The 20,305-nt window shown below is 42.0% G+C and overlaps 1 protein-coding gene across 4 annotated transcripts in view; it reads left to right on the forward strand.

Moving 5' to 3' along the window:
* Positions 1-5,363, forward strand: part of PSF1 (partner of SLD five 1) — a 32,597-nt gene extending 27,234 nt beyond the window's left edge. The window contains exons 3-7 of one of the 4 annotated variants that reach the window (XR_015185753.1): positions 3,808-3,875; positions 3,972-4,103; positions 4,296-4,458; positions 4,559-4,719; positions 4,812-5,363. Coding sequence is in view for 3 of the 4 variants with exons in the window: in XM_086494550.1 (XP_086350676.1) it covers positions 3,808-3,875; positions 3,972-4,103; positions 4,296-4,458; positions 4,573-4,719; positions 4,812-4,838 (537 nt within the window). In the remaining variant the exon portion in view is untranslated. The remainder of the gene's footprint in view (positions 1-3,807; positions 3,876-3,971; positions 4,104-4,295; positions 4,459-4,558; positions 4,720-4,811) is intronic. The other 3 variants (XM_086494552.1, XM_086494550.1, XM_086494551.1) reach the window with 3 other exon arrangements.
* The last annotated feature ends 14,942 nt before the right edge of the window (positions 5,364-20,305 follow it).

Raw genomic sequence — 20,305 nt, forward strand, 5'->3', positions numbered from 1 at the left:
AGATTCAGACTATTTTTAAAATACGCCGGCCGCCCATTTAATAAGTGGGTAGCAAAAAGTCAACCAACGTTTTTTATCTCTCTCTTTTTCAAGCAGAAAAGCGCAAAAAAAAGGAAAAAAAAAAAAACGGCTGTGGTCTCTACACGAGCAGCCAATGCTTTGCTATCTTTGCCGTGGCCAGGGAGCTATAAAAGCATCACACGCCCTCTCCCAGAGAGGAGATCAGTTTTTGCAAGAAGATGTTGCTGCAGATTTCACCTACAAGAAGACGTTGCCGGTGATGCCCATGGCTGCCCCAAGTGTACCAGATGTCGCCAAGACCCAGTGCGCAAGTTCCCTCGCGAAGAAGTGCCTACGGAGCGGAGCGTGTCTCCATCGTGACAAGTTGTTGTTTTTCTCTGTTTTCAGCCCATAAACGTCGTAGACGGGGCTGATTTACGAGAACGCACCTCTTTAGTGTGTAGGATTGGAAGAGAGGATTTTCTATGTTGAGATCTCTTTTGGGGAATTTCTTTTCGAAAACTGAGTTGCGTTTCGAGTGTCAAGATTGTGAAGGTAACGATTTTCATGTTATGATCTCTGAGTATTTGATTGCAGGTGTACTTCCTCTTTGTGAGGGAGTAGGAGCAAAGGAAGGCACGAGCCTCTGCAGGATAAAAGTGCTATGAGGAACTAGAGCGAGATCAGCCCAAGGGTTTTGTACTCGAGTTTGGGAAGCAGATCCACGGATCCGAGAGTGTTAAGACTCTCAAGATGTGATCTGGAAGTTGGGAAGGACTTCATGTTCGGGAAAGCAGAGTTATTCTGCAGGAAGAGGTCTCTGGGAACAGAGTCGGAAAAGAGTTGCAGGGATGTCATGCCCCGAGTCTGAAAGGTGAGATCCAGACTCGAGTTTGGGAAGCAGATCCACGAATCCGAGAGTGTTAAGACTCTCAAGATGTGATCCGGAAGTTGGGAAGGACTTCATGTTCGGGAAAGCAGAGTTATTCTGCAGGAAGAGGTCTCTGGGAACAGAGTCGGAAAAGAGTTGAAGGGATGTCATGCCCCGAGTCTGGAAGGTGAGATCCAGAGGTGAGAACCTTGATTCTCGAGGATTTGGAATAAGGAACGGAAGTTCCTTGGAATAGGGTTTTGCCCTAGGAATAGGAAGTCGAGGCTTTCGGGAACCATCAAGTCTTATTCTAGAACGAACGTGGTAATACGTTCGGTTCAAGTGCTTGTATAGACTTCTCCTCAGTAATAAAGATACTATTACGGGGGGGGACCAGCCCATCTTCTTGTCCCCAGTACTGTGTCAATCTTCTCTCTCTCTCTCTCTCTCTCTCTCTCTCTCTCTCTCTCTATTTCTCTCTATATCCTTTGGCTTCAGTAATAAGTGAAATTCTATTTATCCGAGTCTATTCTATACTGCGATGCCCTCCCGTTTGTGACAAGTAGTCCCAACTTATGGCCAAGGGACGAGGGGCCCAAGGGACACAAAGACTTTAAAGTTGCGCAAAGGCTTGCTAACTTGGCAGTGTACGAACGTCCGGATTTCCTGCTGGCTGGCTTTACGGATTTCTGTAGATTGCGCTGACAGTGTTGACGTGATAGTGCGTATGGATTTCTTGCTTTTACACTGACAGCAGTGTACGAAATTTCGCTTTTAGAGCTGACAGCTTTTAGAACAAGTTGCTTTTGATTTTTGAAAGCTTTTGGGGCTCTGCTTTTAGCATCCCTTGTAACTCTTTATAAGTGATCCTAGGGCTCACTTTGCAGAGCATCTGGACGCAAAGTCTGAGAGCGAGCACCCGCGGGTCGATTGTACTTTGCTCAACAATTAATATAAAAGAAATACCGAAAGGGGTGCCAGTCTTTGGGGCTAGTATCTCTTGGCACGGAACTATGCCGGGCCGTGTCGACTCTCTTTTGATTAGTGAATTATTTTGAAATGAATCTTTGAAGTGTTGTGGTAGAATCTTGACTTGGGGTGTCCAAGTTTGTTACAATCACAATCTCAATCATGGTAAAACCAAGGGTATGTTGCTGTAATCCATACATGAGTGGATCAAGGACCGCAACACCACGATTAAAAAGGGACTATACCTGATAGATCAGTGCCTTGAAGCCATTAATCTTCCCATAAGCTTTGCACAATTTGTTGGAACCTTCAAGAATGATGCCTGGAATGTTGGGAACAAAGTCCCCCCACAGTTCTAGCTTTCTTAGCAAGAGCTTAATCTGGAGGGTTGTCCTCTTTTGTAGGACATGCATAGGAGTTGTGTCCTATATGGAAACATTCAAAGCATCCGCCTTCTTGTAGTAGAGTTTTTCGTTGGCGTTAAACGAGGTCTTGCTGGTTGAGTCAAGTTGTTGCGAGAATCCCAATAATTTATGGGTTGTGTTCAAGGATTTTGGGTATTCATCGGTTGATCTTTCAGTTCCAATCTTGCTTTCATAAGCTTGTAACTGACCGCAGCATGGTCCGTAAGCTCTTGCATAGTAGCAACTTGTTTAGACAAACAATATTCTTGGAAGGGTGATGGCAGTCCAATAGTATAGCGTTCACATTAGTCCTCCAAGGTTATCGGCTTGAAGAAAGAGACCGGCAAGTACACATCAAGGAACCCTTTGTTACAGTACTTCAGATTGGGATGTCATGTGGCTCTGGGCGAAAATATTCTTGAAGAGAGTACACACACGCGCACATAAGCGCGCGCGCGCACACACACACACACACACACACACACACACACACACACACACACACACACACACACACACACACACACACACACACACACACACACACACACACGAGCATACATCAATACAAGATTTGCATACCGAGTTCTTGTCACAACTCTATGGATGTAGGGCAGACTCAACCATGACGAAGCCTAGCACTAAAAAAAGCATTAAATATGGGCATACATCAATACACACACACACACACACACACACACGAGCATACATCAATACAAAGATCTATGTACTGAGTTTTTGTCATAACTCTAGGGATGTAGGGCAGACTCAACCATGACGAAGCCTAGCACTAAAAAAATCATTAAATATGAAAAACTAGCGAAGTTAACCGCTTTCATAATTGTCACCGAAAAGCAGGTCCCAACTTCAACGTCAGTAGCCCGCAAATTGCGATGTGATTTGCGGCAAACCTCGTGGGCTGCCATGTCATCATTAGTGTCACGCTTTCTCTCTCCTTTGTTCGGTTAAGTATGGTAGTGCTACATCATCACTTTGTGACATATCGCCTCCCCCTCTTAAGAGGAGTAATCTCCCTATATTACGCATGGAAAACAAAAACCAGCTCAATAGACACTGATGTCATGCATACATGCATTTGACTACTCAAACGATACACTAGCACGAAGAACTATGGTTATTGACAATCAGCCATCATCCCTTTTGGTGGTATCTTCTTGCTCTCTATTTAGAACCTCAGACAGGCTAGCTGGATATTAAGTAGAAATGACGACTTTGTATGGAGCCAACCTCTTGTTTGGGGCTTTGTTAAAGGCTTTTCAGTTAGGCTCAAACAATCTACATAAAACAGGAAATTCGATGGCTCTGGTAATACCTTTGGTACCCAGTTTTGATTTCATGTTTGAGTGGTGTTTGATATTCTCTTGTGTTTGCTCTTCTATTCATTTTTTAAGAGATGTGATTGCAGCTAATACAAAAATTTCTGGGTCCCTAATAACATTCTTCAGCAGCAGCGAAGTGTCAAATAGGCTCCAAAGTAAACTAAAAGTTTGTTTTCAATGGATTTGGCCAATTTTTACTAAACCGAGACTAAAATTCTGACAGAATGATTTATTTGACCAAGTAATAGAGGAGGCAAATGAGCACTATCATCAACTCGAAACAAGGATGGTGTGAGTTTCTTATTTAAACTTTGAAGCTGTCTATCCCATTCTTGCATGCATAAACTAAAGCTTACTTTCTTTTGACTTCTTGTTTATAATAAGCAGAAAGATGCAGCAGGAAGGTCTAGACATTGAGACTACTCAGAATCGGGACTACTTTGGAGCTTTGATTCATCATCTTAGTCTGGTCCGCAACAAGCGATGCTTGATGTCTTATGTGTATGTAATGCAATCCAGGTTTGGGGATATTGAGGTGCATGTGAGTTTTGCGTGCTCCGTTAATGAAAATTGTGATGTTCAGCTAGAGGTAGCTAAACCGCGCTTTCAAACTTATGGTGCATTCAGATTTGTCAAGTACTGTAGGGGATGGTAATGCATCAAGAAACAAAATGTTTTCATGCTTACTAGCACTTGCCTTCTCTATGCCAGCTACAACCGGAGCCAGAGTGTTCAGCGTTTAAGGTGGCAGCTTGGGGCAGTTCTTCCCGCCGATCTGCAAGAAAAGCTCAACTTCTCCGAAAAAGAATTTTTCAAAAACTACTCCGATCTTCTTGGTTCTTACATGACAAGCATAGATCTGGATCTGACAGTGGTAAGAAAGCTTTTTCATGCTCTCATGCATTTTGTGAGTGCTGGTTGCTGGTTAGTTGACATCAGATGGCCAGTGCTTTTGATGGTTGATTTTGGACAAGGTATTTGTGCACAGGATACAACGCCTCCAAAAGATCCATATATTCAAGTAAGGGTCATGGATGATTTGGGAGAAGTTCTCCTTGATGATCAGTCCACAACGTTGCTTCGGAACTCAATTCATTTAATGAAACGGACAGAGGCAGAGTCTCTCATATCTCAGGTCAATTTCAATTAAACAAGGATGCTTACTATCGTAACCTCATCAAGTAGTGTTTGAATGTCTTACACCGTCTATTGTGGTGCTGATAATAGGGTCTTCTTGAAGAGTTCACCGGATGATGATGATGTTGCTAGACGAACTCTGTCGAGAGCTTCTCTCTTCCATTTGATGTTCATGGTGGACTGTCCATTATCCGATTGGTTTTGCAGGTTATATGCTGGTCGATGGATTCCAATCACTCTTTGCAAAGCCAATTTGAAGCCAGGCAGAACTCACATGCAGAACATGGGGTTTATGGGACGAGCTTTTCCAAGATGGATTCACTTGTAAGAATGTGCATTTGTGTGGGTGGCGCATCATAAAAGCCATTCTCAACTGTAAAAGAAATTTGTACCTTGAAAACCATTCTCAACTGCAAAAGAGACATGCACTTGAAATATGTGAGAGCATGGCCAGCCTCTTGTGTGCTCAAAAGAGCTCCAAAAACTCTACTGGGAAGGTTATTCATGGGCCATAGGCTCATGGTTACCTCTCACAAATTTCAATATAGCCATTTTACTCGAGAAAAGCACACTTGTCTCAATGACAAGGTTGTTTGAGCTGTGTGGTATCAGGCAATCAATTCAAATTCGACAATGGAAACATCTCTCTCTCTCCTTTCTCTCACATATACAACCCCCCCCCCCCCCCCCCCCCCCCCCCCCCCCCCCCCCCCCACACACACACACACACACACACACAAACTTGAAATCTCCCTTAGCATCTCATTATTTTATGCACCACACAAACACTTTATTCACAAAATGTTTGTGTGCGTGCATAAGTATGCACACAGACACTCACGTGCGTGTGCACACACACGAAATTAACATATACATCTCTTCTCCAACAATTGAGCAACAAATGGGGCCTTTGACTGGTAAAAATTGTGGAATTTTGGGTAACGTAGGGCTTTCACAAGGTGGGTAGGTTGTTTACTCTTGATGTAGATGTACTTGAGATGAAGTGTTTGCACGAGGGTCAAGAGTTGCAAACATTGACATTTGGCATAAGCGTATTGTGCATGAAAACGATGCAAATTCAAGAGCTTCCTGTAAAGTCGCCATGTATTATGAGTGTAACTTCTCGATTTCATTTAGTCATACATGTACAGCGAAGAAATCTGTGCTTGTTTTCAAAAAGACATGGTTATGCAACAAGATTTTGTAACATGTGTTCTTGAAAACTTCATTGTGATGTGTATTCAAAGGGGCAAACTGAATAATCAAATGTACACGCACAAAAAGATGCAAGAAGTCTTTCATCGCATTTATGATGACTAAGCTTATAGACACAGATCACATGTTTCGTTATAATTTAGTAGCAGAGGATGCTTTTGTTGCAAGTTCCCAAGTTGTAATTAGGCTGAGCATATTCTGTCCCATGCCCAACGTGTTGTCTTGTGTATGGATTAGGGAAGCAGAATTTAGATACTTCGAAACTGTTGCTTGCCAATGGGGTCGTAGTCTCGAAGTGTCTCTTAAAGACCCAGATTCATATCCTGGCACCATACACATTGAAACGAAATGATGCTTAATTACTTGCTTATCTTGTGTTTATAAGATTTGCCAATGTCAAAGGCAACATGCCATTCCTCATTTCTTATACCGGTAATGAGGCAGCTGCGCAATTTCTGTAGTTTTCAGACATTTTCCTCCAAGGAATGTCCCTCCATTGGTGGTGGTGCATGTAATATAAGTGTTTTGCCCACCATGTAATGTGTTAGTTTGTTTCCTCTGAGGCATCAACTTTGTAAAGACATTCCACTTTCATGAAGCATATGGCTCCGCGTTGAACATGGAAGATACGTGGGTAAGGCAGAATGTGGTACATTTTCTTCATAAAAGGCACATACAATATAATTATATATATATCTTAGCTAGTCATGCTGAATATGGCTTCTGCCAAAACATCTGATACATTCTTCCAAAGGCTCTCTTTAGTTTTAGTTTACCACAGAATTAAAAAAGTTTCTGGAGCATGTAATTTTCAGATTGTTTTGCAGGTTCCCCCACTTACAAATCAAATCATCCATCACTTTCCAAAGGGTTTTTATGATGTGAGGGGGAAATGCGCCGTGCTGCTGCTCTGCCTCGGAACCATCTTCTGACATGGTGCCATGCGCCCTGCAAGAATCCTGCATTTTTGCTTCTAGCTGATGGTGGTGGTGTTGATGATGATGCCGGCAATACCTCCACTATGGGGTTTACTGGCAACGACGACAATGGCGATGATGATGCAGCTCTGTCTACGCTCATAGCGGCTATCTTGCCGCGGATGTAACCATCCGCAGCTAGCATAGAGGCGTACATCTCTCTCTCTCTCTCTCTCTCTCTCTCTCTGTGCAAGGTCTCTCGTAGCCTGCAATTCTCTCTCTCTCTCTCTCTCTCTCTCTCTCTGCAAGGTCTCTCGTAGCCCGCAATTCCTGCAGTGCCCTCAAGACTATATATTTGGTGGCGTTGAAGTATCGGACTTACCTTTTCCCCCAAGACACTATTATATAAAATACCTTTTTTTTTTGGGGGGGGGGGGGGGATAGGGGCTCCTTTCTAAGTGACACGAGCATTGCCTCCTCTCTAAGTGACACGAGTGCGGTAGATCAAGGGCAAGCGAGCATTAGGCGGCGAGCAAAATTAGAGCCATGGATCTAGCGCCCCGAATTAACAAATTGCTGCCCCAAATATGAAAATTTCTCTAAAATTTTAATTGAAAGAATTACATTTATATTTATCTTACATAGTTACTATTGGTAGTTGCATTCATGGATGCTTTCTTTGAACAAAATATTCATAAATTTATAAATCTTAGAATCCCAAAGATTAATAAATTTTGAAAATTGCAATTTTCAAACAAATTGCTATGGAAAATACATCATTGAGAACCCAAAAAGTCTTACAAGAAAGGATTTGTAGGTAAAAAAACCTTCATAGAGCTCATCATGCCATAGAATCAACAAAGGAAAAAAGCACATGAGCCTCCTTAGCAACCTAGTGGGCATGTTAACTTTTGGAACTTTTCATGATGGAGGAATTCCTCAACCAAAGCACAAAAAGTAAAGCAACCAAGGCTGGTCACAATGTCTCAATTACCACACACATTGACCTCAACAACAAGGCAGTGCTTTATAGACACTTTGCAAGAAGACTAGGGGTGGGTTCAAACTAGACAGTGGTCAAAAACCTCGCCTTTCATCCATTGCTACTCCCCTCGTTCACAAGAGGTGAAGATAGCAATATCACTTTTATTTCTAACTTTTGTTTCCTTCAATGAACACAACTTAATGGTAAAGCTCCATTGCTTGCAACCACTCGTTGGCGTTTGCTTTGCATGATTCGCAATCCACACTAGCCAATAGGCGACCGTCGCCACCATGAAGCCACACTCCTTTTCATCTCTTTTCCACTAGCTTGTCTAAACCCAACCTAGTATTTGCTTGCATAATACTAGCCAATCCCATACACACGTCTTGCTTGCTTGCAACTTCTTAGGTGGTGGTCACACGAAGCATAGTTATTAGTTATAGATAACTATGCCAACTATGCCCAGATAAAGCATTAAAATTGAATAACTAAGCCGGTTGCATGGTCATTCAAGGCTTAGTTATGCATTCAACCTCCCAACTAGGCATTGAACTTCACAACTATGCCAAGATAGGCATAGTTATTAATTTAATGCTCTTTTTTGCGAGTGACAAAAAACGAGGCTTAAAATAACCGATAACCAAGCTTCGTGTGACCACCAGCTTATACTATTCCACTAAATAGTTTCCATTAGGGTAAACATCGAACGCTGAAGATGGTGCGAGTGGACTATTCCAGCTTACGTGTTATTATTCTATTTGTCAACGTGCGAGTTCAAAGTGCCATCGCCATTGTTCTAGCGAGAGTACATCAAGAGGACGAATCACAGATCCATGTCGTGATTTGGCAAAATACTTCTTTTCCAAGCATGCGGGTCCTCTACCTACCGAGTACATCATTCCACTCTCACAAATTCACACCATCGATCACGTCCAGGCTTGACATTTTCATCGTCCTTAATATGGGACGTTTATCCTATGTTGTCATAATAAAAAAAGTATCTTTAAAAAAAAAAAAAGCAGAACTCACAATTGTGAGTGAATTATATTTATCAGCCCATATAATTACAAGGTCTTTTCATGCTCGTGTTGAGCCATGACGTCATCCAGGGACCATAATTACATCGGCTATCAGGGCAACCATCCCACCCAACTCGCCCCCTTATCCTTTATACATAGGGGCACTTTGCTCTCTTGTATAATTTCTACCAAGCTTGCCACCTCAAGACCTCCTTCAAACACACGGCGTTCCTTGTCTGCCATACATTATGTAAGAAGACGTACCTAACGATTTGAGTGTTGATGAGGATGGCAGGACCACCTGAATTCTTCCATCCAAGGAAAAGATCAGTCTTGTAAAAACCAATCTTCCATTTTCCTTGTAAGGAAGAGTAGTATTTTAGCGTCGTAGAAGACAATTGCTTTCTAGTATCCCCCCCTCCCCCCCCCCCCCCCCCCCCCCCAAAAAAAAAAAACTCACAAACCGTAAGTGATAAATGTATTAAGAAATAAAAAACGGTTGCATAGGGAATCATGCTCCATCCGAGCCATGGCATCTGCCAACATCCATACCACACCTTATCATATATACCAGGATACATCAGCTAACAAAGGGTGCCACCGCGAAAACATTAACAACAGAAGGGAACAAAGACTGACTCGGATTTGCCACCAAGGAGTTATCCCTACCACAACACACCCCTTGACCACCAAGCGAGTGCGTAGGAGACATAACACCGAGAGGACAAGCCGCTAAAACCTTAATTTTATTTCTTCCTTTTCTTGCGTTTAAGTAAACTAACCGTATTCGTCACAGTGCTCAAAACACGAACAACATGGCTAATGAGATCAAGCTTTGGGTTTTGATCACTACCTGAAGTTCAACCAAGATGGCTAGAATCAATCGTCGTCTCATCAGCAAGGGCGATGAGCAATTTTGGTAAGGCGTGAATGGTTCTTCTTGACTCACCACTAGCGGACAATCCTTCTCATTAGACACCTCTATGCAAGACATATCTTGTTCTCTGGCCTTGTCTTCCGCTGTTGTGTCACTTGTGGGGGGCTCGACCTCCCTAGTAATGCGTCTCCAAGTTGTCTAGACGGTCTGGCAACTTCTACCTCGTGGCAATTCTTACCAAAATGATCACTTGTACGGCACTTGTGCTTTTTAGTATTACTTGTTGTTAAAGAAAACTCAAGAGCAGCTTTAGTTTATTACATTGAAGTGTTCATTACAACTTCGTTTTCGTATGCTGTTGACTTGAGAGCTCAACTACTACTTGGGTAATCCATGGGCATTGTGACTAATCCAAAAGACTTGTCAAAAGAAGCTTTACACGAATCAATTGAGGAGTGGAGTTGCTATGCTTGAAAGTGAACATTGACTTAATGCTAATCTTTGTTTTTTCTTTCTTTGGGCGAATGTTAATCTTAACATTGTGAGCTTCTAACTTTTGACAATGCCTTTCAAGGCTACTACTACCTAGCTATAATCCAACTTTTGACAATGCCTTTCAAGGCTACTACTTTGCAAACAGTCCTCGATTGAAATGTCACAAGGCTTGCTAACGAGAGAGAGAGAGAGGGAGAGAGGGGTCAAAATTAGGCTCCCTAAGTTCACACCCATGCAAAATTTCTCTAAGTTTTTGACGATGAACAAAAATGCAGAGTGCATTGCCTATGCAAAACCTTTTTTGCTTGAAAAGGAGAAAAAGAACACTCCAATCTCTAAGAAATGAATAGGTAAGTGAGGACAAGAAAATCAAACAAATGGATGGCCATACTGAGTAAAGTTGTTCAGAGTCGACCTTTGGCTAAAGGATAGTGAGGCTTGTTTTAGAGAGCCACACACACACACACACTGTTATAACTCACAACTAGAAAAATCTTCCCCCCCCCCCCCCCCCCCCCTTCTTCTGTTCTTTTGCCCGGACCTGACTAGGTCACCTTAAGAGAGGATACTCAAAATTATACCACTAGTTTGCTATAACCGGAGGGCATAGCCCTTGAAACAATTGATACTCATTACCTCTACAGAGTCAAGCGTGTTCAATGGCCTCTTCTCTCATGGCGTAGTGAAGGCGGCCTCTCCTCCCTGACTCTGGATCTCCATTCATGGGTATCAACGTGCTACTCTATGCAAACACACACTCATAAAATGCTTTAGATTAGGAAAGGTTGTCCTACCTTGGGCAAGATTAACATTAAAATGCTTTAGATTAGGAAAGGTTGTCCTACCTTGGGCTTATTCAGCTCGCGTACATCATATACTTTGAACATAAGGCAAGGACTGTTGGTTTTTTATACTGTATACAGCTGGTATTTTTCTTGTTGTTGTATTAATAAGCTCAGCATGGAAACTATGGGCATGGTATACCCCCGTCTGCTATGGGTTGACATGGTATGGTAAAACATTATGGTAATATAAATGGCAGGTGTTGCTGACCTTGGACTGGTTCTGCCGTATCTATGGTAAGTTGTTGGGGTCTGTCGGTTCTTCATACTGTATATGGTTAGCACCTCTATGGCCCTGGAAAGGTAAAGATTGGCTAGAATGCTTTGGAATACATTGGTAGCAGTAATAGTGGGATCTGTCTTTGCTTATACATAACTGGAATTCAAAAGGGGGGATTTCCTTCCTCGAGTGATGACCAGTAGTGGTTTTGGTTTTTTAAAAAAAGGGGGTTTGGTTTTGGGGAATCTAACTGGTGAGCATAAAATTTCACTTGTTATTTGGGGAATCACAAGACTATTAAGATTCTTCTGGGGTACTAATGCTAGCTTTTGCCGTATGAGCTCACTTCTGGCAAAACTCATCGTTTTGCGCTTTGCTTCACACAGTGAACAGGATTGTTTTGGTTGGCTGCAAACGTTTGTTGTAGGAAATCTGGTTTTAAGGTTGTCTACCTGTCGCATTCGCTGGACATATATACGAATTGGTGTTTAAGTACTGGCATACCCTTTGCCTTGTTAGCATACCTCGCTCTTTCTTATTTAAAAACCCTCGACCTGGTTAAGGTAAGTATGCACTATGGGTTTATTCCCTTGCTACATAGCATACACCCCTTGGTTTGGCATAAGAAGGATATGATACCGGATGTCTTTTTTGCATAGTAACTTATGCCAGCTCTATGGTTTTCGAAGTTTTTTTGGTCTAAGGACTAAAGGTTTTTTTTGTGAAAAGTACTTGATTACTTCAAAGGCTCCATGCCACTCAAAAGAGCTTAGAGATGTATTTGATAGAAGTCATACATGCCATAGGATGTTTCTAATTTTATATACCATAATGAACATGTAAAAATTGAACATAAACTAGTGTACTAATTATTTGGGCTATAAAAGTGGTCTTTTCTAAGCTTCGGATGTAATTCATTAAAACTTGAAGGAGTTTTTTAAGGACTATGACACTTGGTTTAAAAGGGGTGGTGGCCTTCTAATCATAATGAGATGTATATATGATTTTAAAAAAAAGACTAACAAAGAATTACACTTTTTTGATACTAAGCTTGTTGAAATAAGAAGACATGGATAACACTGATATGGTCCATTGATACCTGTAAAACACATCCAAGGCTAACTAAATTGTTGTCTTGTTTGGATGGATGCAGGTAAGGACTCTATCTTATCTCGGAAGGTTTGTTTACTTTGGCAAGCTACCTTACTCTGGATAAAGCACTCACAGATGACTTGGGAAGTTTTTTTTACTTTCTTCATACTGAAAGGGGATCTCTTTCCTAGAAACATTGTACTTAAATGATTCTAATACTGAGTTGTTTTTGTACATATCTATTCCTTGTTCCATTGCCAGGTGTCTTTTGAATGTAAAAATTCAATTATGTCTTATTATCTAAGATTTAATAGCTACACACACACCCGCTTACCCACCCCACAACAACAACAACTAAAGACCTTGGGTTCTTTGTATAAAGCCAAATTGGTGGATCCATAGCAAAGAATTGGACACACATATTCATTGGTATAGAAGAGCACTGCCTCTCCCTCAATTTCCATCATCCCTCCTCTTAGCTACAATAAGACAATAATCTTGAGCCCATTGTTTGAATACTTGAATCGTCAAACATGAAAGATGAAGTGAATAATTGTATTTAATGCATTCATTTTAGTTCGAGGCTTGATCACGGCAATCTTTAGAGGCCCTAAACACTTTGATGATCTTGTTGTTGTCCCCTTTATGTCACATAACTGCCCACCCTGTCTATGGAGATGCTTCAAAGAAAGAACATTTTGTCGCTATCCTTCAAGTAGAAGAAGAGAAGGAAGCACAATAAGTAGGACACCTTGAAACATAAAAGCAAAAGTAAAAAGGGAAAGTAGAAAGCAAAGGTTGAAGAAGACAATAATGATATCAACAAGTTGATCATGCAAAAGCTAAAGGAGATTTAAGGACCTTAACCTTTAGTACCTCCCAAGTTTCTTTTTTAATAAAATCTCTCATCAGCTAGTTTTATGGGATTGCACCCACACACCCACACCCACGTGTCGCAAGGGTTGAACCATAGTGGGCACGCTTAGGGCCCCTTGCCTTAACCACTAGGCCAACTCCCCTTGACAATACCTCCCAAGTCTTATTGTCACGTATGTCAATAACCTTAATTATACTTGGAAAGGACCAACCCATATTGTGGCAAAAACGAATGCATATCCAATTGTGGTTATTAGCATATGTCTCCCTAATGTCTCCCATTGAATGATTCTACTAGATAAAATAGAAATAACCCTATTGGCTAAAGATTTATTCATATCTATAGCTACATAGCTAGCCTATCATTAGAGGTCTGCTATCTCAACTTTTGTATAAAGAGCCTAGCTCATACACACTCTAACTTGCTAGAAGCAGCTTTCCCTCTCCCACCCTCTTGTGTTGTCGTGTTGTGGCACGAGCACAATGTGAAATAAAAACATTCACCTCACTTTTGACACCTTTTGATGCATGGAAATAAAAGCAATCATGTACATATTGCGATATGTGTTGAAGCGGTTGCTGCAGTCGCTATCATGTACATACCCATATGGGGAACCGTGGCCCTAGATGTGGCATCGTTGTGTGTTTCACAATTTAAGATACTTAATATGCTTTTGTGATGTGCATATTTCAAGCAATTCATGGTGGCACACTTGTCTCGCATATAAAGATTGATACGCACAGAAACTGTCAAAAATAGCAGCTAACAAGTGTCGTCGCAAAATTGCATGGAAAGTGACCCAAAATTAAAAATTGATGAAAATTGATGTATATCTATGATTTTTATGCTTATGCAATTAGGAATTTTTCCGACTCCGTTTGGGAATTTTCACAAAAAAAAGGATTTTTTTGGGTAAAAAATGACCTGAGAATTACCTCGTTTTGGTCCAAAGTAGAAAAACGGTCCAAAAATTGACATATTAGCTAAATTTCCATGAGAGAGAGAGAGAGAGAGAGAGAGAGAGAGAGAGGACTATTTTTTAATGAAAAATCTTGCAATTTTTCCCTTCTGTTCAATTCCCTTCATGGTTGCTCAATCTATGTGTAAGGTAGTCTCGCCTCTTCGCAATCTTGTATCTGAGCTTGTGAGGAAGTCAATTAGGGTTTCCTTTCATTAAAATGGTGTGTGGGCTTCAATATGGAAGCTCTTAAATCTTTGAAAAATTAGAAAATGGGTGTCATGAATGTGAAAGCTAGTGTATTCCTTTCAAATGTTTGAAGTTGCGATATGTAATTGGGGGCAAGGCTACATGACTCCATGAAAGAGGTTCTCACAGCCAAAGGTTTTGCACCTTCCTAGCTAGACTGCACAACTTCTCGACATTCTTGGTGAACCCGACGTGAAGCAACTGGGGTGAAGGTTCAAAAAATTGTTTTCAGGTTCAAATACAAATAATTAAAGCTATGGATCAACAAGAGCAACACGGCATGCATTTTGATCAAGGCACAGTTTCAAGAAGTTGCCATGTTTATGCAACCAAAGCGCTTCATTGTGAACAAAATGGACCAATTTGATGTCAGCAACCAAAGCGCTTCATTGTGAACAAAATGGACCAATTTGATGGGAAAAATGTCACAAAGTATCTTCATGGTTATCTGAAGGAGATGGATCTACAATGGGTTCCAGAGGTGGACACGATTCGTAGTTTTGAGCTTGTTGTGGTCCCTGAGATTAGAGATGATGTAAGGGGAATCAGAGAGGAGCATGGAGGAGGTTGGGAGCAATTCAAAGCAGCTCTAAAGGACATGGAGGACTCTAAAAGGGTTACAAAAAGAAATTTCTTGGAATGGGTTGCAAAGCCAAAAGAAGGACTTTCAATCACTGAAATGTTGAGAGAGTTTGAGCGATGCTATGCGCAATTGTCAGGAATAGAGCGAGCTACTATGGATAGTGAAAAGACTAAATTGTTTCTTCAAGCTGCAGGTCTTGAGCGCTAAGCAAAGTTAGACCTACTCCTTTAAGACAAGAATATAGAACAAAGGGTCTAAAGACTAAGTGGAACGAGGTTAAGGATGTAGTCTCATTGCTTGCTAAGAGGCAACATTGTAGGGACAATATGGTGGTGAATGGTTCTACCTCTACTTCTAGCATGTCAGAGATGCCACCAAGGCCTACTATTGTGAGTCCAAAAGGTGATAATTCTATGCTTGATAAGCTTGTTAAGGGCATGCAAGAAATGAAGTTAAAGCTGGCCAGGCTTGAAGAGAAAGGACAACATGTAGGACAGAAATCCCAAATCAAAGAAGGATTTTTTCACAGATTCATATGGTGTGATAGCACATATCATGGCATAAGGAATTGTGATAGCTTTAGTGATGCCTTGAAAAGAGATCTTGTGCTTTTAAAGGATGGAAATATCCATATGCGAGAGACAAGTATGCCATGAGGAGCTAACTTTGGAAAAGGGGATATGCAGAAGTTAGTGGAGGATATGGCAATCAATCATGCCATCTCTACAGCGTAGGCTACTACCTATGGGGCAAAGACAGACTTGATTCCAAAGAAAGGGTCAAAGCCTACTCAAGATGTTTTTGAGGAGGTCAATATCTTGTGGCCATCTGCAGTGGTGTCGATTGAAAAAGGGATGGTAACTAAACAAGTATTACATGAAGCTGGTGATTGCATATGCCATACCACAAATTAGGATGATCATGTGGACTCTTTATCAGTGCATTCCTATCTTGCAAGGATAGGCATGGAAGAGAAGTGTAGATGTGAGAATGGAGATGTAGGTCCCTCTACTTCAAAGAGGGTTACAAGAGCTGGAGGAAGAAGGGATCCTGGACCTTCTTTATGAGGCTTCGTCGTGGGTGCCTCGGTTCCTATGGAGGAAGCATCTACAGGAAGGAAGAAAGAGCAAGGAAAAGCAAAAGCAAAAGATCCTACGTACAGACTATGATTTGACATTGATCCTGCCACAAACTGAAAATAGGTATTGGAGGAAAGCATTTTGAATAGTAAATTTGAGTAAACCTTGGCCAAATTTCCTAAGCACAAGTTTCATGAGGAAATCATAGATATCATAAAAAAAAAGAGGCAAACTCTCATTGAGTCTATTCCTCCACAATCTCAGGGTGAAGGCGAATCATTGAAGGCACAAGGGATACATGTATAAGAGAGTGAATGTGACGACAATGTGGTAGGATTCTACCAATCTTATGGAAGAGATATGCTGCATGCATGCTAGATTTGTGGATGATGATGATGAAGATAAAGCCTCCCATAAAAGCCACTACTCCAAAAGTGTTAACCCTCAGGCACATTCCTATCACCTAAGACGGATGCCGTATTATTTATTTGGTAGAGTCAGGTACCGGGCTTGTTGATCCAATAGGAAAAGGGTAAGAGTGATCGCCGATGAGAGGTGCATTCTAACTAGAACATTCTAGGGATTAGTTGGCTAAGCATGGGTGCACAAGTGTGAATGGGACGAGATTATATAAAAGTCAACTAAACCTAAAATTCACTCATTCTCTCATTTGTGCAATTGAAGAGTGCTCTTGCTCCATCTCCGTCTTCTTCTTCATCTCCTTGTGTGTGTGTGTATGCTTGAGAGAGAGAGAGAGAGAGAGAGAGAGAGAGAGAGAGAGAGAGAGAGAGAGAGAGAGATCATTGCAACGGCAACACGATGGAGGCAAGGCGGTTGAGCGCGGCATAGCGGCGTCTCCCTCTTCTTCGTGGCGAGGAATTCTCCACGACAGCAAGCTAGAGCGGTGAGTGACACACCATTGTCATCTTTGAGCTTACTAGTTTAGGCTAGTTGCGTGCTTGGAGCCATTTGTGGCTCGCACACAATGTATCGGCAAGTCCTTTGCATTGACACGTGCCACATACGCGCACATTTTTGGAGCCGCTGCTGGGGAAATGCCATACACTAAGCTTGAATGGCACTCTGTGCTTCTTTTGGTGCAATTTCAATTATAGGAAAGGTAAAGAAGGAAGGTGTGTCTGCTGAGAAGGAGTTTGTTTTGCTGCTGTATATTGTTTTGTTAATAAGGAATTGAAAGGTACTGTGTTTTTTCTGTGTTAAGGTGTTAGGATTAAGGTAGTAGATCCATAATACTAGTTTTGTGTAAAGTACAGTAAGTAGTAAGTAGATCTGTTAGAGCTAATGAGTTACTGTAGTAGTGTGTTAGTGTGTAACAGTAGTTGTATTAGTTGTAAGTAGGTAGGTTAGGTGTGTGTGTGCTTGCGCGCACAGCGCGGCCGCGGCAACCTTATTCCAAAAAAAATATAAATAAATAAATAAATAAATTTTAAAGGTAGGACCGGGATCGGGAATATCTCCCAAACCCAAGCCCAATCTCACGCTCAGGCTCAGGCCTCAGTCACCCTTTAAAATTACGTGTTTTAGCCTCACACGTAGCTAAAAATCGACCTTTTTGAGGACCAACGAGCTTCAGGCGACCGAACGTTGTGCTGTAAAGCACACTGCAACCCTCTGAGTGATATGCTCGTTTCAAGCTATCACACACTTTAATAAAAAAACCGATCATTAAAAAAATTAAAAAAACATTAAAAACGAGTGAAAACGGATGCCTAAAAAAGTAAGCGGTTAACCTTCGAGGTTATTCGCCGCTTGTAGGGTGCAAAAGGCACATGCATCTGCGATTTGGTCATGTGCTAGAGATGGAGCACCTAGAGTAATTTTGACTTACGTGAGTTCTCATTATCCACCTACCTTAGGTTTCGGGCCCTCGGTGGGGACCTAAGGTAGTACAAACCAAGACCCAAACATAGCGGCTAGTGACTCTTCCTCTAACTACGACGTCATGGAGGGTTTCCCAATGCCTAATCCCGATAGCTCAAGCCAAGACATGCATGCCATGGGCCCACGGTTTGGGTCGAGCATGCTTAGCCTCTTGAAGGAAACCTTTAGTAGAGCCACTCGCTCCGAACATGGAGCTAATGATGTAAATGAGGTGGGTGGGGAAGTAAATTCACCATTCATGACCAACGTAGACCCTATGCCCTTAGAGTGTGTGCACGTGAATACTCCATTCACTGCACCCCCTGACTCTTCAGAGATATTACCCTCCGAGGTTATATTACCTGATGGTAGAAGCCTTGCCGAAGTGCAAGAGGTTGAGCGATATATCATTGCGGCTAGGGAAAAGGAAATTGAGAGCTTACGCAAGGCAGAGCGACGAAGAGAGTTAAAAAAGAAAGCCCTATGTCAATATCTTTGCTAGGAGAGCAATCGAGTGCTCTTGAATTAGCGACCACAAAGGGTCAACCCATAGAGAGCCACATTGCATCTAGTTCAAAGGACACCCCTAGCATCTCAAGCTTAGATGGAGCGTTTCTAAATGAGAACTGGGAGTACGAACTACAAACAGAAACTCTAACTGACCTATACACAGGTCACACCAATGACGTGGGTTGGTTAGATGTCCTACAACCCACAACGGGTGCTACTAGTGTGGAGGATCAACAACAAAGAGTTTGTGAGGTCATCCATAGAGTCGTTCAGCTAGAGAGACAGAACAAGGGGATCCACATGCCTTCAATGGGTCTCATGAGATTCTTGGATACAGGGAAGGCTAAACAACCGACCTTATCGCAAATGGAGACTCCCTCGGTAAGTCCGATGGATCCTCCATATGTTGTTTTGCCAGGGGTCTCAGTGCAATCTGAGCCCACAAGTAATAGCTTTACCTTTCCAAGTCTAGCTAATCTTTCCCTTGATGAAACCACAGCTACCATGCCTACCCCAATGATGGGCAAGCCAAGAAACACGCCATGGACCTCATTTTATGGTAGCTCAATGCCTGCAATAGTACCTACAAGTGTGTACCAATCATATACAGCCATGGGTCCTCGTACTCATGTAGTCCCTACCTCTCCCATCGTTTCAACAACCTATGCTCCACAACCACAATACCCAAGTTCTTATCTCCATGGGTCTATACCGGCTAGCATTAACATGTCACATCCGACGTTTGCTATGTCCAAGGCCACCCATATGAACTTTGGGCCACCACATGGCACAACACCGTACCAAGCGTGGAACCCAAGGGCTTCCTACACGCCAAGCCCAATGCCAATACCTACTCCATATGTAGTCTCTGGAGCGCCTTCACCCATGGTGCCTGCTCACTTAGGTGACTTGGCAACATTTGCTCAAGCTATCGGTCGATCTATTGCCGAGAATATGCCTAACACGCCTGATAGAGAACCTAGAAGTAAGGCAATACAAATAGCCAAGCTCACACAAAAATTTGGTGGAGACGAGGATGCGAGAAAGCATATCGAAGTGTTTGAACAAATATGCGATTCTCTAGGAGAACACAATGACCTGCATAAGAGTAATTCTTTAAGCCTAACCTTAAGTAGGAAGGCAGGGGATTGGTATAGAACCCTAAGGGTGGAAGAAAAAACGATTTACCCTACTCTTAGGAGATTGTTCTTGAAAGAATACATATGAGAGGGAGTGCTTTGGGGTGGAGCCTCTCATCTCCAGAAAGCCCAACGAGAGGAAGGAGATTCGGTGAGAGAGTTTATTAGTCGCTTGAAGCATTTGAATTCTCGTTGTAATCCAAATGAGCCCTTCAATAATAATCAATTGCTTGATAGATTCATTAGGGGATTACGACATGAGGATATCTACAATGGTCTAGTCATTAGAGGTATCACCACTTGGGAAGCAGTCACCACCAATGCAATCCAATTGGAGGATAATTTAATGATTCAAGAAGAAAGAGTGTCTGTTGAGCCTAAATCTACTAGCTCGCAAGCATCGGGGCATCAGCCAATGACCCTAAAGCCTATTGCTAAGGAGCCAAAGATATCTGAGATGACTTTAGCAAATCTCACCTAGGCCATTCAAGAGAGTCTTAGAGACAATTGTGCTCTGCAAAACAGTCATATGTATCCAATAAGGGAGCAACAATGGTGCTCAATATGCTATGGACCGCATAGTACCAGTGAATGCCCTACTTTTAGAGTAAAATTCAATGGAAATTGCAATGCCTGTGGGAGGTGT

Source organism: Adiantum capillus-veneris, chromosome 21 (genome assembly GCF_014529385.1).
Source record: "Adiantum capillus-veneris isolate H3 chromosome 21, ASM1452938v2, whole genome shotgun sequence".
Lineage (NCBI taxonomy): Eukaryota > Viridiplantae > Streptophyta > Polypodiopsida > Polypodiales > Pteridaceae > Adiantum > Adiantum capillus-veneris.